Source organism: Drosophila serrata, unplaced genomic scaffold (assembly GCF_035046125.1).
Source record: "Drosophila serrata isolate PLE 108 unplaced genomic scaffold, ASM3504612v1 contig_100, whole genome shotgun sequence".
Taxonomy (NCBI): Eukaryota; Metazoa; Arthropoda; class Insecta; order Diptera; family Drosophilidae; genus Drosophila; species Drosophila serrata.
In genome coordinates, this window is record NW_028256998.1 from 405,200 (window position 1) to 422,287 (window position 17,088).

Genomic DNA, 17,088 nt, shown 5'->3' on the forward strand with positions numbered 1-17,088 from the left:
GACTACTAGTTTTCTTATTTATAAAAAAGTAAGCAAAGCAATTCGAAATTCTTTACCCTTGCAGTGAAAATCCATCATCAAAAATGCATTAATTTCCATTCTGAAAGATCTTCTGTGTTAGTTTTCGTTGGATTGATAAATATTCACACTAAATATAATTAAAAATTCGGTGATTCGGTATAATTCAGCTCCCGGAAGCTAGGAACTATCTTTTGTATTAGATTAGTATAAAGAAACGAAGATGAATATCTCCTTTTCATAATTACTTATATTTGGTATGGTAACATCAAGGGCTGGAGCGTGTCTTCAGAGTGTCTATGATGGTGATTGATTACTTCTGTTCGCTAAAAAAACGTCTATAATAATTTTTACCCCTACTGCAATTTAAATTCATTCGACGCACTTAGTGTCACCCCCTTGGGTGTTTCGGCAATATTTGTAATTTTTATCTATAATCATTTCACGCGAGTTTAGCACGCTTCACGCCCTCCAAGTTTGTCCCATTGACAGATAAAATGGCCCTCGAGTTGTCAGCTGTCCAAAACACACAATGAGAGCTGGACAAACCCTTTTTGGCAAATGTTTTCCGAAGGTTCACGTAATGCGATAAATAAAGTCATTCAGGGCGACGATAAACGACAACGAGCGTTACAAATTGAAAGCCTGTAAAATGAACAACGGACACAAGCCCGAACAGTGCAATCAAAATAAATAAAGTAGAATAAAATCAAATAAAATCGTTCAACACTCAGCTTTTGGGTGGCAAACTGACAGAGCTGACAGACAATGCGGCGAATTGAGAGAACTTTTCACGCATTTCCACAAAAAGGCCCCCAAAAGCCAAGGGCAAAAGAACGAGCAGAGGCAAATGGACACATTGCCATCTTTTTATTTTCCCATCTCCGTAAATGGCTTTCAACTAATTTTGCAGCGAATGTTTGACAGGTGAGACAGCTGGAATGACCCACAAAATGAATGGATGTCAGTCAGTGCGTCAGCCCATCATCCATCCATCCATTCATCCATCCATCGCTCTCCGGTGCCAAACAATCGAAAGTGTCAATTAAAAGGCGGCCAAGTATTTGGGCTGTCCCCGACTGTGAAAGGCTGAAAATTTTATTATACCCTTCCAAAGGGTAGATTACATAGGACTAAAAGGGAGGAAATATATATTTGATGCTTTTAAATATTTACGTATACGTGATATTAGTCAGCATTTAACTACAAATCTTTATAAAGCTTCTGCTTCTGTTGATTCCAGCTAGACATAAGTTCCAAATTCAGTATATATTTTATATGCCATATTATTGAAGAGTACACAATTGTCGGTTTGCTGTATTGCCTTCATTCTTGTTATTTTATTATATTTGATTTAAGCGTTTCGAAAAGCATTCACACCGAGAGATCCCAGAGCTCCCAAACCACCCTCGACAGCGTCAGTCGTCGATTTGCGGTCAGCGCCGTAATAATGTTATTTTCGATTTTCGCTCCGAATCTGAATCGGAATCGGAATTGGCGTGGAATTAAAGCAGATGTCAAATGAGCGGTCATTGATCCATCCGCACTGGAGGCATATCGTGCAGGAGGGCAAGTGCTCTGATTAAAGTCTTGGGGGACCGAAAAGGCCTTCTGGACTATGTAAACAGTAACTTATGTTGAACTTCCTAGGAAGGTCCCAAAGGATGCTGTTCCGTCTCCCTTCGGCAGATCAATGAATTGGAGTTTACCAGTTTTACGCTAACCATAGTCTTAACATACCTCCATTGTTTACACTCACTCCGTTGATGGGTATGTGTTTATCTTGGAGAAGTATTTCTGTTTACTTAATGCCTCAAAAATATCCCAGCCTTGACAATGTTGAGACTTCGATTGCTTTGAAGTAAAACATCTCGATGAAAATGCATTGCCCCCCTCAAGGAAATACAATACAGGGAATGTGTCACAGATAGTTATACAGTAGATCAAACTATCTCCTTTTATAAACACAACTGCATGCACAGAACTGCATGTCTTAAAATTCTGTATATATTAAAAATAATTTCTATTCAATGCCTTTTAGGTATAAAAGTATATATCCCGCCCGCAACATAGCTTTTTTATTATTTTAACTCACTTACACAACTTTCATTGCCCATCTGTTTAAGGTCAATTCAGCCATTGTTCGTTTTTGTTTCGTTTCGTACAATTAAAATTGCTTTCGATTATAGATGCCATAATTAATGTGCAATAAAACAATTAAATCAGTTTTGCTGTTTAAATAATTGAATACTATATATTTGCCTTCGAAAAATGTACACACAATAAATGCATTTAAATTAATTTAGAAATTAAACTAGTATGGAAATCAACTGACAAAGCACACCGCAAAAAAAGATAACTTTAATGTTTTTTGCCGTGATTTCCAAAAGAACGGATAACCATTACATTAGTATATAATTTTTTTACAGTATACTCTTATTAATTTTTACAAAATGTATGTTTAACTTAATCTCTAACCGATTAATTTCGATTTTACGTTATATTAATTTACACAAGTCTTGTAGGTAGGTTCGTGATTTGTTTTTGATTGATAGTGTTGTTTTCAGTGGCGGAAAGTGTGCTTTTTGTAGTGTTGCCTTGTTGCATGTTGCATGTTGCAAGTTGCTTGTTGAGTGTGTGGATCGGGGGGGCCAGCTTCGGCAACCGTTTAGTACAAAGGAAAGTTGGAAAGTGAAGAATTTGTGCAGAAAGTCAAGGAATACAAACAGACATATCTCGGAGCCTAATACTTTAATACTTTAAATATTCTTGTAACTTTTTCTCTTATAGCTCGTTAATTCGTTAATCTTTTTTTGTTTTGTTTTTCATTTTGGTAACTATCTTAATTTTTTGTTAAAAACTTTCGAAAAAGATTGCACAAACATTTTAAATATTTTGTCCGTGTGTGTGTGGGGGTGTGATTGTGGGTGTGGGTGTGTATGTGCCTGCTTTGTTTCCTTATTTGTTCTACTGTTTTAACTACGATTTGCCGTGTAAGTTTGTTTGCTGCTGAGTGTCTCGACTGGTTTACCCTTTAATGCTATTTCCAACTCTCGCCTATGGTTGCCTATTTTCCTGGTTTTATAAAATGCCGCCAGTCGCAGCTGCTGCTTTATTAAACTACTATGAAGCTACTACGTTTAACTCTTAGTACGTTTTTCTGGTGATACTTATGCGCATTAAACTAAAAAGGAACATATACATGATTATCCATTAATATTAATTATAAATACGTTTTGTTTCGATTTAAATATTCATAGTGCTCGCATTTATAGTCAGAGTCATTTGTTAGCGGGTAGTACGTTTCCATAAATTAAGGTTAGCATTAAGAACTGAATACTCGCGTCTTGCGGGCCTATAAGTAGTTGCATATTGAATCACAAATCATTGATGAAAACTTCATTTTACTTGGTTTTAGGCGACGTCGCTCTGCACGCAATCTTGGTCCGTTAAATTCCGTTTCAATTTTATCATCATCATCATTATCTTCACACCTCGTTCGACCGTCTCTCCCCTAGGTAACTTTGCTAGACGCGGCGCTTCCATCTATTTAGCAAACAATCTATGTATCTCGACGATACCTCTCCTAGATTATACACAGAAATTTACAGTGGGGTCTTCGGTAGTGGGTCATATGAGTGTAGGCGTGTTTGGGGCTGGGTCTAGATAGATAGTTCGGGGCAGGTTCACAGGCATGTACAGTTAGCTTGCAGATGTTCAGTGTTCTTCTCGAAAAGGTACTACAAATCATTTGAACTTTATATGCTAGTTATTCGTATCGCTACTACCATTACTCATTACTCGTTACTCATTACAATATTTATTTACTTACCTTTCTTTCGTTTTATAAACAAACTATGTGGCTAAATTCTAAACCTTAAATTCGTCTTAATATTTTCTTTGCTCGTGTGCTTTTCTTGCTCGAGAGTTCGTCGTGAGTTGCCTAAGTTGCTTCCGGGGGCTCTTCATTAAAATTCAGCTTGCTTACTATCATATGCATGTGGTTCACTACCGATCGATTCCTAAACTCGGATATTTACAGGATGCTCCGGACACCATCTCCTTCCATCACCACCGCTACTTCGTTGGCATTATTTCGACTCTACTCTATAAATGATTGGGTAAGCGACTTGGTTACATTTCGATTCTTTTCGTTTCTCGTTTGCTCAGTGGGTTTAAGTGTTTGCGACGCTTTGTTTGCATTGCTTGCCGTCCCTCCGAACTCTGCAATTTGGGGAATGGGTCCAGCTTGGTGTATCTAACCTCTGCATAGAGTCCTTTTCCTGGTTGTTGTTGCGTTTTCATTTTGAGTTCAGTGTAGGGTTTTATAGCTGCAGATGGGAGATGAAGAAAGTACCAAAGATGGGGTTAATTGGAGATATAAGAATATCATTTTCACTATAGTTATATTAGCTTTATTAGGTACTTTGAAGTCTAGCAATAGTTTGTTTTCACTACGAAAGCTAAATACTACTTTATATAGATAGATATACAATGACATCTTACCTCAAATCCATTCAATATGGGGCTTTCATCAATGATACCACAGCCTGTTGTTCTGTGCCCTCATGGCACCGTTCGCCATTCCAGTGCTTCCGTTTCCGGACTTCGTCATGTTGCTCGAAGCCTCGCCGTTGGCAGTCGCAGACTTTGCACCGGCCTTCAGGTGCACGCCCACCGCCTCCTCGGCAGGCGATAGTCCTGTTCCGCCGTTGTGCCGCCGGTAGTCTGCCGCCTCAGCTGCTCCACCTGCTCCGCCCGGTTCGCCAGCCTCCCTCATCAGGCGCAGGGCCTTGAGGTGTTGCCGCTGCTGGTGACCTTCACGCAGAGTCGCTGCTTGCGGATTCTTGCCACCTCCTTGGGCATGCTTGTTGTTGTGCAGGGTCAGGCTGTATTTGGGCTTGCTACCGTTGCCGTTGCCATTGCCACTGACGCTACCGCCAGCCACGCTGCTGGCCAGGCTCAGGTGCTGCGGCTTCTTCGGCATGGTGGTGCTACCGGCGGGAGTCCGCTTTGGCACAAGACCGGACTCAACGCCGCCGCCCGCCGCGGCCACCAACTTCAGCGAGGCTTCGAACTAGAGGTTGTCGGGATAGCTGCGAAAGTTGTATGTCCTGGCCCGCTGGAACTCGGCAGCAGCTGCCGCAGCGGCCGCCGCCGAGCTGTTCCCGGTGCTGTATGGATTGATCATGGGGGCGGTGGACTGGGAGTTCATGGTGCCCATGCCGTCGTCATAGATGCCGCTGTGCTCCTGTCCGCTGTTGTGGCTGTGGCTGCTCTTGCCGCCGCCGCTGCTCACGGTGTTGGTGTTGCTGCTGCTCCCGGCGCTGCGCTCCGAGCCGGGTCCCTTGAGCGGCTTAAAGATGGCAGTGGTGGCATAGTACTTCTCCATGGGCGGTGGCGGCACAGTCGGCGGTCGGGGGAAAATGCTGCTTAGCGGCGGCGGTGGAGTGCGGCGCACGTTCACATAACCACCGGGTCCACCGGGGCCACCCACTTTCGACGAGGGCAGGTAGTCCTGCATGTGGGGCACGGCGTAACCACCTTCCGGCACATCTAGGGAGAAACGAGGGCGAGAGGAGGCGGTGCTTAGTCAGGGGAAAATGCCACAAGATGTATATTTGCATTAGTGGCCGGCGTCGCCATATTTTACGGCTCTCCGCGCGCCAGCCACCGGAAATGCGACGAAGGATTTACCGAGCTCGGTTGGTGGTTAAGGGGAATTGCAAGGAGTATATATGTATATATGGGTATACACACCTGTGTAGTCGGGCGTCATATTACATTGTAAATCATTAACCGCGGCGTAGCCATTCACGCCACTGGTGTACATATTCACATTGAAGGGTTCGTGGTAGAGACTGTTCTTGCCAATCGAGTCGTTATCGTCCACGCTGGCCTGAAGGGGGAAAAATAGGTTGCAATGGAAATAAGTTGGGTGCTTTAAAATGCGTATTGTAACACTGCATTTAAATTATAATGTAATAATTAGATCTATTTAGAAGTAATCCCAAACCTAAGGTCCTACTAAATCATGCTTTCCTCGCACTCGTTTAATTTGAGATTCGCCGAACAAATCCTTTATCTTAACTCAATCTGTTGCATCGACTTCAATCTGTATAGTTTCTGGAAAAAATTGTTCTTCTCTGCCTCTCTCTCCACTGTAGCACTCAAGTTTTCTGCAGACAAAACTCAGTATTTCCACTCGAGAAAAACTTCTTTAATCCAATTTCGCCGCAAGACTCGGCCCAGTCTCCTCCACCTTAAGTTGGTCGAACTTTAAAGTTTCCCTTTTGCTGCCCACTCGGACCTCTGGGCACTTAAGCCTGACCCCCACAAATCAACAGAGCACACTCGCACACTGGCACACACACATACTCGAGGACGACAAACGGCCGGAGTCGGGCGTTGAAAAGTCCCATTAAATAAATGCCGGACGGACAGACGGACGGACGGATGGAGGGTGCCTCACGTAGGACTAAGCAGTGTGGAAACTCCATGCTACATTGAACAATTATGTGGAAATGCGAGGCAGGAATTTGCCGCCCCCACGCTACGCACACGTATCCCCCATCGTGTCCTGGATACCCCACCGTCGCCTGAAAGTCACGTCACAGTCACCCATTACCCAATACCCCCGTTACCCATTACCCACTGCCCGCTCACCTTGATGCTGGTGCCATTGGGACGATGCTTGTCCACATTGCCGCCGAGGGTGTTCGGGTTGAAGCTGTACTGGAACGCGTCGAGGACATTGCTGCCGCGGGCGCGCTTCGTTCGGGAGACTATGAACAGGATGATGGCCACCAGCAGGATGATAATCGTGGTCAGGACCACGATGACCACGCCGATGAAGTTGGCGTCGTTCGGCTCCTGATCGATGGGGCGTGGCGCAATTACTGCAAGGGAAGCGGAAAAGAGCAAAGGCAAATTGAAATTTAAATTAACAAACGCGGGCGTCGAAACGAAATTAAATGTAAATATTGTTCAACTAAATAATTAGCCAACGTTCGAAGACTTGAAAAAACAAGAGGCCCGCCAATCGGGGGCCTTTTTGAGCATGAATGTAAATGTGAATGTGAATGTAAATGTAAATTGATGAGTTAATTGGATTTATCATTCATTCGTTCGTTTGGCTACTCACATTGCGGTCCGTTGTTGTATTTGCTGTTGCCGCCGGACTCGCCGTCCGCGGTGACCACGCCTCCTCCATGACCTCCGGGCGAGTTGCCTCCTCCGTTGGGCTTATTCTTGCCATGATTGTGCTGATACTCGTTGCTCTGCAGCGGATACTCGCGAGTGTCCTGCGCCAGTCCGGGCGAGTTGCTCCTCTGCTCCTGCTCGTCTGTGAAATTTCCCAGGGCGGGCACTGAAAAATGGATACAGAAACAGAGACACAGGGGAACGGGTTAGATTAAAATTCACTCTTCACTCTCCACTATCCACTATCCCGACGCTTTCATTCTCAGAAGTTGCCGCGCACAGCTGCGCTTCAATGATTAGTTTTTTCCAGTGCCGGCTCCCTTTCTTTGCACCTTTCGTTCCGCCTTAAATTGTTTTTCTTTCGCAACGCTTTTCCTTTCGTATTACTTATGGACTATAACGTGTTCATTTCCCTTTATCCCCCCAGCCAGGCCCAACGGATATGGTCTCTGAGGACCGGGCAGATGTCTGATTTGATTTCAGGGGCGTCACTGCGAAGCGCGTGTCTTCTGAATATGCATAGAGTTCCCTTTTTTTAATGATTTCGAAATGGTTGATCGGAGGAAGAGGAAACCCTACATCTTGGGTGAGCATTTATTACAGCAGTTACGCTCAGTCGAGCTAATCGAATTAGTTAACCTTGAGCAGGAAAAAACCGTGCACATTAAAGGTTTTCTTACATGAAATTGTATCACTAGGAGGAAAGGAAATCTTTTACCTTATGCCTAGCATATGTTGTGCCAAGATTATCACCTTGATATCAGATATTATTACATTTTCCTAGCATACTATCATATCTTCCATACCTATTCTATCATCCCCACAACTCTGTTATCCTTGGGCTTCAAAACGTCTCTCGGGTATGGCCTTTGGCCCTGGCTTACACTGATTAATAGCTAAGACCCTGGGAATACCTGTCCGTTCGTTCGTTCGTTCGTCCATTCGCAACGCTCGGTGAGAGCTCGCTTTGATCTCAAAATAATGCCATCCCGGCTTATGTTGGTCCAGAGTCTGCTGCCACTGCGGCATATGGCCCAGTGCTACGGCAAAGTGTTGTCATTTATCTCGCCAACATCTTGAAGGCATAACAAAGCGAAATGTTTCGGGGTGGGTCCTACTTTTTGTCCTCCCCTCAGAGCCTTTCTCGAAGTGCCCGGGGCTGGCCAAAAAACGTTTCCTCGAGTGGGTGACCCCGTTTCTTCAGACAGTAAATGGCGTAATTACTGTGTGAAGTTCTTGGCGACTCGCCGAGAAGGAAGAGGATGCGACGGCACGGAGGCACAGAGGTACAGAGGCACGAAGAGCTGAGTGGAGGAGTTGAGGCTGCTGTTTTGAGTTATGTCCCTGCTCCTTAGACAGAACGGGATGGGATATAATGGGATGGGTTGGTGGCTTTTGTTTCGACATTGCCATTGTCCTTCGGGTGGCTGGGTTTTTTCCCGTGCGCTTTCCTCCGGCAAAACGGGAGTATCTCGCTCCCATCGCCCGAGTGCGCTCTGTGGTCGCCATAAAACGTTTAAAATAATTAAAATATTTCGTGCCACATTTATCACACATCTAGAGGGAGGGACTCTAAGGGGTAATGGTGAATATACCGCATATCCTTTGCCACAGTTCGCAGATCTCGCCGTTGTTGTCGCTTGCCATTTATAACTAATTCTCTTTGTGTGTCCCTAGGGCTTTTCTCTAGTCCGGTCATTATACCCTGGCATAAGGGTTTATTATATAGAGGGTATATGTTTAAGTCAACTTTCTTGATCTTTAAGAGATATATTTTTCAGGCTTCAATCTGCTTCAGATTATAATACTACGTTAAAATGATCATAATAGTTTATCTCTGATAAAATTTTCATTACTTAATTGCCTTTAGAAAAGGATTAGTTTATCTCATAGCTAGCAGTATATATAATATACTTTTGTTTAAAAGACAACTGAATAAAAACCGACTTCAAATCCTATATAAATCTCTTCTGAACTATGTCAATTGAAGGGTATTTTGGGCTTCGGTCCCCTAAGCTAACCCTCCATTGTTGTTCTTGGCCATTGTATTTTTAGAGACCTTTAAAAACGTGTATGGCACTGTGACGACAACGACAGCAATCACCGCGAGCAAATCTCACAAATTGGGGTTAAATCTGTATACACTCGCACAGTGCCTGATAAAAATATACGCATACACTCGAAAGATGCGGCCCTGCCTGCCGTTTTGAACGTGCGTTTCTTTTGTTTACCCTTACCCATACCCTTACCAGCTCTTTGAGGCCTTCGCTCGAGTGGCACACAGCATAAAAAAGTATAAAAAACAGCTGGTTGCCACTGGGGTTCCTCCTTGCCTCCACCTCCACCCCCCAGAGCATAGTATTCCCCGCCCTGACATCCTCCTATATAGTGTATATATCCCATCCCATCCCATCTCGGCTTGTGTGCGTGACAAATGCTTCGTGGCGATGTTTTCTGTTTCTGGTTTCTTGCTCGTCATGTAATTGCTGCCAGGGAAGCGGGACACACAGCATGGGAGTTTTTTGGTTTATTGTGGTTTCGTTTTTGGTTATCCTTGCTTCTTGCTGCCCGCTTTGTTTGAACTTTTTTCTGCCTTGTAATGCTTGCGGCAAACTATTCAGGACTACTGATCGTCAGTTGAGTGCTATTCATCTCCCGTCTGGGTTCACACGAAATCCTTAAGAGCACTTTGGTAAGGATGCGAAGTAAGAACAAAGATCTTGAAGAATTCTGATAGCTTTATTTTGTGAAGGTTCCCTTAGCCATAATTGTTTGAGATTTCCTGTAACACAGGGTTTCTGTGTTCTTTACTTTATGTAGTCTTCCTATGTTCCTGCTCTAATTGACCTATAAAATCTCTGTTGCATTCGATTTATGATCAACTTCCCTTTATAAAACTATTAAACCAAGGATTTCCCTCCCTGTTTTGAGTCCCTCTACCATCTGCCCGGAAAATGGAATCCCTCTTTCGGTTTATATTCATACGGCACGCTCTATTTGACTCATCAATCAATTCTGCCTGTCAGGGGACTTTATCCCTTAGTCTGATTTGACACCTATAATTTTCAGAGGGGACTTCGCCGCGAAAATCCCAATGAATATAAAAGATCCTTGGTTCACAGCCGATCTGGCAATTTGTACGCAGAAACTAGGGGAAGTACAGCTGGAAAGTCTAAACATGTTCCGGGATTGAGACTGAGCCTAGCACTTGGTTCAATTTAATCAGGACATGTCAGGACATTCATAGGAAATGTGCTGGGAAGTGCAATGCCATGCTGCCTTGCTGGCTTACACTTATTCAGGGGTTCAGGGATATATCCCTACCCCTGGAGTCACAAATTGTTTACATTAAGCAAGGGAGAGAATGAAGGGGCCTTGGGTATTCTATTGACTTTATATTTTTTCCAACCAGAGCCGGATTTTCTCCTCTGACCGTTTATCTCTCGGCTGTCCCGGGTGGAAACACCCCTCCGTCCTACCTCATCCGGCATTGTTGTTAGCCAAAATGTTGGAAAAAGGTTTTATCCCCCTGTTAAGTGTAATGCATTGCTTCCCCAGTGCACCAGCGCACTCGAGAGTGAAATGAAGCTGAAAAATGCATTTGTACGTATGCAATTCCACTTCCTCCGGCTTGAGTTACTCGCTCATTCACATTTCTCGCATGGCAAATGCAATTTTCTGGCAATTTTATTCATCTCGTCGTCCTGGCATCGCTCACGTACTACTCACCGGATATAAAGCTGATCTCCGATAGCATAATCCATTTGACGGCAAAGTACAAATTGATTTTCAAATATTTGCCAACCCGATGGTGCAGCTTAATGGTCACATCCCGGGCATGATCCATTATAGTGTCGGGCATATATGAGAACTGTACGGGTTCTCCCGAGAAGTAACGTCCGCCGATACTAAAGAATACCTTGGCATGGACAAAGACCTGAAAGGATAAAAAAGGAATTAGTACAGTGGGGTTAATGGATAGGAACAAGACACAGCTTTATCCAAGTTGACAAGCAAACTAATTCCAGGATAAATCAATAGGGATTTTGTATATTTCATTGTTTATTTCCTTACAAATCCCTTGAATAAATATTGATTTCTTTGCTTTTGGTTTTTTAAAACCTTTTGCAACCACCAATCTGACTGAAACCCTTTGATAGCGATAGGGATGGGCACTCACCTGGACATCCTTGGTGAACATATTGTTCGTGTGCAGCACGATGGCACTAAAATTGCGAACCGTATCAAATTCAAAGACGATTTCCACCGGCTTGCCGAGCAGGCCCGGGGTATCATTCCGCCAGCCAATCCATTCATAACCTGAAACGAATAAAAAACCATCAGAATGAAATGAAATGAACATTTCATATGTCCGTCCGCGTGCCCGCAGTCGGGGGAAAATCAATAGAGCAGCCCTGTGGAGGAGGACTGACATGTAAAGCTATTTAAGCCTCCCTTTCTGGCAGCCCAATGGCACATTTGGGAGTGAAGTTTCCCCAAATGCCCGAAAACAAATAAATGCTCACGGCAGGCGCTCGGGGCTCGAGGGCCTGGGCCTTGGTCTGGGTTTGGGTTTGGGCATGGTTTTTGGGCGGGGTTAGACTCCGCATAACTAGAAATTATGGCCAATGCGACATTTAAGCCACTTTTTCTGCTGCTGCTTTGTTTGCATGGCCCTAATTTCGGTGGGGACCGGCGTCCGTGGGGGCTTACATACAGAGAACGAGGAGAGGGTTCTCCCCTGCATAAGTCATGCAATATTAACTGGCAACCACTAAGGCCGCCATGTGGTTATATGGGGCTGGCAAACAAGCTGTAAGCAGAAATTATACGCCCCAGACCGCTTCGATATTGATTCCACTTACAATGCAAATAAGCCGAGGACCAAGAAGGCCAAAAAAGGAAGCGATATGGGGCGATATGGTCGGGAATCCGACAATCCGAGAATCGAAATTATGCGCCGGAAACTTTCCCCATGATCGCATTGCATTGCTTTTCCGATTACGACTTGCGACTCCGTCTCGACTCGACTTTGCGACCGGGATGTCTAATTGTCTGACCGAACTTTTGCTCCTGCGTAAAGTTTTCAATAATTTCGATTATTGGCCATTTGCCAAATCCTCCAAAGAGAGGACTGCAGCAAGGCGATGAAAATGTGCGAAATGGTAAAAAATAAACTGGCGAGCTTTGCAAATTCCTCCAACTTTTGCAGCCGCTGGGGCGGAAATGAATGCCAGTGTTGCCATAAATTATCAAATATGCATAATGTTTACATTTTTACACTGGCAACGAGGAGCAACGGGGAGAGTGGCGCGGAACTGACTGCCATGGAGCTCTTTGGTCGGTATCCGGGCAAGTTTTACTGCGACGCCAGCAAATAGTCCAAAGTTATTATTATTTTTGTTTATAGTGTTGTGCTGGCGAATTATTTGCGAAAGCCAAAAACTTTTCTCCCTCCTCCATCCGCGCCATCGATGTTCAATGAAGTGAGCATTCGGCGAGCGGAATGGGGTCAGACATTGCTTGCGCTTGCCTTATGCTTTTTCCGTCGGCGAACTTTTGTAATTATTTGATATTAATCAGTTTTTCTATTGCCATAAATCTAGATGGGCCTGCACGGGCCCCCAAAAATATATGGTCGAAGTTTGGGCTTTTAGGGCCAAACCTTTTAACGCGAACTTTGCATGCAGGAAGCTGTTGGCCCAACTGCAGCTGGATTATAGTTAAGGATATATGTATGAAATTTAGAAGCTAGTGAAAACGAAAGCAGGAGCATTCTTCAAGTTAATATTTTCAATATACAATCTCACTTACCTTTGCCAAATCCATGGATGTCCGTGCGGAAGTTATCCTTGCCCTTCTGCCCATCAACCAACTGGCCAAGTCCGTCCACAAAGCGATCGCCCTGCTCATTGCCATCGTAGGTCTTGTCCGAGAGATCCACCTCCATGCCGCGTTGGACGCCCTTGGGAATGCTGTATGACATGATGCCCTCTGCAAATGGAAAGCGGAAAAGAGAAGGTTGGGAAATTGAAAATCCATTGAAATTTAGTGCGTCGATTCGGGGAACTGAAACAGAGACCTTAACCCCAAAAATAACGAAACATGAGACAGGGAACAAGGAGGAGGAGGTGAGGAGGAGGATCGAGGGAGCAGGAGTAACTGGTGGGTCGGGACACACATGCACACACACGTCATGTCACGTCACGTTCCATGTCACGTGATGCAGACAAACGACTGACAAAATGCAGAGTTTTGTGGCCTTATATGGAAACACTGAGGGAAAATTGTAAGCAAAAGAGTTTTTTAAAAGGGATATTTAAATTCCTTATTTAATAATATATACTTGTAGAACTATATATCATTATATCAAACTGGGAGAGTGTAATATACAAGTAACTAAACATTGAAATATAAAACCAGAACCGGAAGTAGCCTGCCTTATATTTCAGTGTAACAACAGCTCCCTCCTGTTTCGTGAATGGTATTTAAACTGCGGTAAATTTAAAGTTTCCCCTCTCTATCCTTCCCCTAATCCGAAGCGGAACAACTTAGTTCACAGAGTGTGGGAGGGAGGGAGACAATGGACCGAAAGGGATAGAGATAGAGACAGCGTTGGAGGATATTGAGTTACTGGAAACATAATTTCGTTTTGCGGGCACCTCAGCTCCCTGCCATTTGCCATTCGGTTTCCGTGGTTATTTTTAGCACAAAATCGAAAGGGGGAATGGAACTTTTTGGGGTATAGTTTTTCAATGTCAAAGTTAAACGTTTTCCAAGGGGGCGCCAAAGCTGATTGTGAGTCATGTTTTTGTGGGTGTGCCACACCAAGTATTTTGATATTTTTTGTGGTAAGTTTCTGGGGGATTAGGGGGTAGCGACTGCCCAGGAAATCCAAAAAGTCAGTGGGCCAGTCAATGCTCAAGTCCATCCCCAAATCCCACCAATCTGACGGCGGCAGGCAAACACCTGACACTAATTACCCAACTGAGCACCCTTCCAGCACCACTCTCCGTCCCCGAAAACAATTACACTTGGACTCGGAAAAAGGGAAAAACAACAACAGCGTTGCCAGGCACTCAATGTAATTGTGCCTAATGGTAGGGGTTCAGGATAACGGGGGCAACCCGAGCACACGTTTAACTAATTCACCAAAATTTCTATTTACACAATCGGGGCACGTGGTGTCCTGCCACCACACCACACAGGACTGACAACAGTCGAAGGAATGCTCCAATAATTACCAAAAATCACATAATTACACATAATTAAGGGACTCCCGTGGCCATGCACGAAATGGAACCGAATCCCACGCACTGGACGCAGATAATGTAGATAATGATGATGAGGCCACGGCGCTCAGGTGGGCAAATGACAGTTATCGATCACGCGAGTGGGCGGGTCCTTCGATTGAAAATATTAATTATTATTCAAGGCACTCCATGCAGGACGAACCGACCGCGTTTAATTACATGAATTACGGCGGACACAGAGTGTGGGGGGGATACGGGCAGAGAGATAAGTCCTCCGACACGATATTAAACCGACTGTAAGCGCTATATGGCATATTTAATTAACTGCAAAGACATTTAAGGCAGCGCGTTTTACAATTGCCCCGCTGTGGCAACACACACACACACGACTCTGGGGGCACCGTGGGGTTAACTGGGGGACACAACACACTCCCTGCCCCCCCAAATGTCTGTCTGCTTTGTTATTCGCGTGCCTGCATGCGATCATTATTTGCGTGTCGCGACAGTCTGAAACGGTTCCTCCGGCTGCCGAAAAATGAGCAAAATAAGAGCAGAGTCCTTGGTGGAGTGCGTGGAGCAGCAAACTGCAATACATAAAATGTAATTTTCCTCCATTTTCAAAAGGCGACGGCACGCAAGCCAACGACAGCGACAACAATGTCGACGCGCTTTTTGTTGATGAGTCAAAGTGAGGAGGAGTCTCAGGATGGGTTCTCCCTTGATGGAACTCGTAACAGGGACAGCGACTGGTAGATAAACTAAAATGTGGACAAAACAAAACACTTTTCGAAGTTTCCCAATCTCGAGACCATTTCACACTCTCGCTATATGTAGAGACTCCCACCTGGCGCTTTCAACTTTCAGTTTCCCAACCTCAAAGCCCGACTTCTTCAGTGAGCCGAAAGCGTCGACACAACGCCCAGAGTGCGCTCGAACTAATGCCCCTAAAATACCCATAAATTACTGGCCCCTGAATACCAGTGGGTGCCATAAATCCCCGGCTTAGTGCTAATCAGTTGCTGCATTTATAATGCACTCCACATCCAGAGCTCCGTCCGATTCTTGCTGGTTCGATTCCAAGGGCTTAGCCGTTGGTAAATCGTAACAAGCCCGAGTTTAGCTACGCTTTTGAAATCACAGTCGGAGATAATCTCCGGCCCGAGCCCTATTGGGTTACATTGCCAGCTAGTGTGCTGGGTGCGGCCCCATTTGTCCCTTTTGCCCCGTAGGTGCACCCAGATCGATTCGAATTCAAATGACGCCGGTGGCCAAAATTTATGGCCACAATCTATAAACAATTATGATTCGATTCTTGGCTCTTTCAAGGGGGATTAATGATCGGCATAAGGCCAAAATGAAATCGACGCGGCCATATAAATGGGATTTATTGATTCGCCCCTCGCCCACAGTCTGCCACTTGTCTAGACCCATCCGCCAACCGACATCCATTGGAGCCACTATTGCCCAACTGTGGGCACCATCTTATCTTGTTTAATTTGCATATGAAATGCGCCATGTCGAGTCCCGAGTCCCCCATATTCCCCGTGGCAAATCAAATGACATGGCCGCAAAATGTGAGCGGTCAGCAGTTTGCATGCCTTGCAACCCCAAAATCCTTCCTCCCCCCTATGTTCTAACCAGGAGAGGCGTGCCATAGTTCTGGGCGCGATTCCAAGCCCCACGGTTCCCAGAAACCCGGCCCAAGCTCTGCGTTAATTTACAGAATAATGTTCAACTTCCGCGCCCCTGCCTCTCCTGGCTTCAGCTCCCCAGAGTCCCTGCACTACAAATTGTCATTAGGCGCGTTTTGCTGACTGGATTTGTGTGTTATCGCTGCCAGCGAGACCCTCTCCAGTCCACCTATGGAAATTATAGAAAAATTTGTTTGTCCAGACTTGTTCCTGGCTCGTGCACTACTTGAAAATTGCGTGCAAACATCGACAACGTCAGAGTCGAGCAGCACAAAAGACCCAGGCCAGGTTGCTACAATACACTGAGAGAATGAATGAGATTTATAGGGGCTACTTCTTCAGCTCTATATAAAAGACATGTGCTGATTCTTTGTTCCCAGTGTAGAGTGTTGGTTTTCCGTTTCCCAGCTCTTTCAGACTGCACATAGTTTTCAGCCTGTCCGGCTTATCGTCGTCTGGGATTTCGATTTCGGTCAAGTCCCGGCCAGAGTTTGAATATGGGTATGGTATGAGATGTGTTTCCACTGTCTGCACGCGATATATTTCAAGTACAAGAGGAGAACTCGACAAGCCAAAGCCAAGGTGCGTGGCAAGAAACCCAGAAATGTGCTACAGTTCTGCAGAGAGGAGAAGCATTATGTTTTGGGGGAGCTTTATGGCGGGTTCTCTAAACATGGGTGCAGCAGTCAAGTAATCTGGTATAAAGAACTCATCCTAAAACTCTTTACTGGTTGGGTACCCCCTAAAGAAACCTTCTAACTATGACTATTCTTGTGTTTTACATAATTCTACCATCTGTATTTAAGTTATTTTTTTATTTACCTAACCAGGTTAATTCCAAGTCCCCGAATATGCCCTTTTAAGGCAGGTAAAACTCTTTAAGACTTGCATTTGAGGTATTTAGAGTACTCCAGTATCGCTCA

The 17,088-nt window shown here is 44.8% G+C and overlaps 2 protein-coding genes across 2 annotated transcripts in view; both read right to left on the reverse strand.

The window, feature by feature from the left end:
• Window positions 1–2,244: 2,244 nt before the first annotated feature.
• LOC110185642 (uncharacterized) overlaps window positions 2,245–17,088 on the reverse strand; it is a 32,654-nt gene continuing 17,810 nt past the window's right edge. Inside the window, exons 6-13 of the mRNA XM_020954599.2 lie at window positions 13,036–13,215; window positions 11,402–11,541; window positions 10,951–11,158; window positions 7,163–7,387; window positions 6,685–6,917; window positions 5,779–5,917; window positions 4,525–5,574; window positions 2,245–4,349 (exon numbers count right to left, since the gene is read on the reverse strand). Of these exons, the coding sequence (XP_020810258.2) occupies window positions 5,096–5,574; window positions 5,779–5,917; window positions 6,685–6,917; window positions 7,163–7,387; window positions 10,951–11,158; window positions 11,402–11,541; window positions 13,036–13,215 (1,604 nt within the window). The 3' untranslated portion in view covers window positions 2,245–4,349; window positions 4,525–5,095. The remainder of the gene's footprint in view (window positions 4,350–4,524; window positions 5,575–5,778; window positions 5,918–6,684; window positions 6,918–7,162; window positions 7,388–10,950; window positions 11,159–11,401; window positions 11,542–13,035; window positions 13,216–17,088) is intronic.
• On the reverse strand, window positions 4,167–5,005 carry LOC147644766 (uncharacterized). Its single transcript, XM_086841025.1, has 2 exons — window positions 4,525–5,005; window positions 4,167–4,349 (listed from the first exon to the last, which is right to left on the reverse strand). The coding sequence occupies exon 1, from the start codon at window positions 5,003–5,005 to the stop codon at window positions 4,553–4,555; it is 453 nt and encodes a 150-aa protein (XP_086697151.1). The 3' UTR covers window positions 4,167–4,349; window positions 4,525–4,552.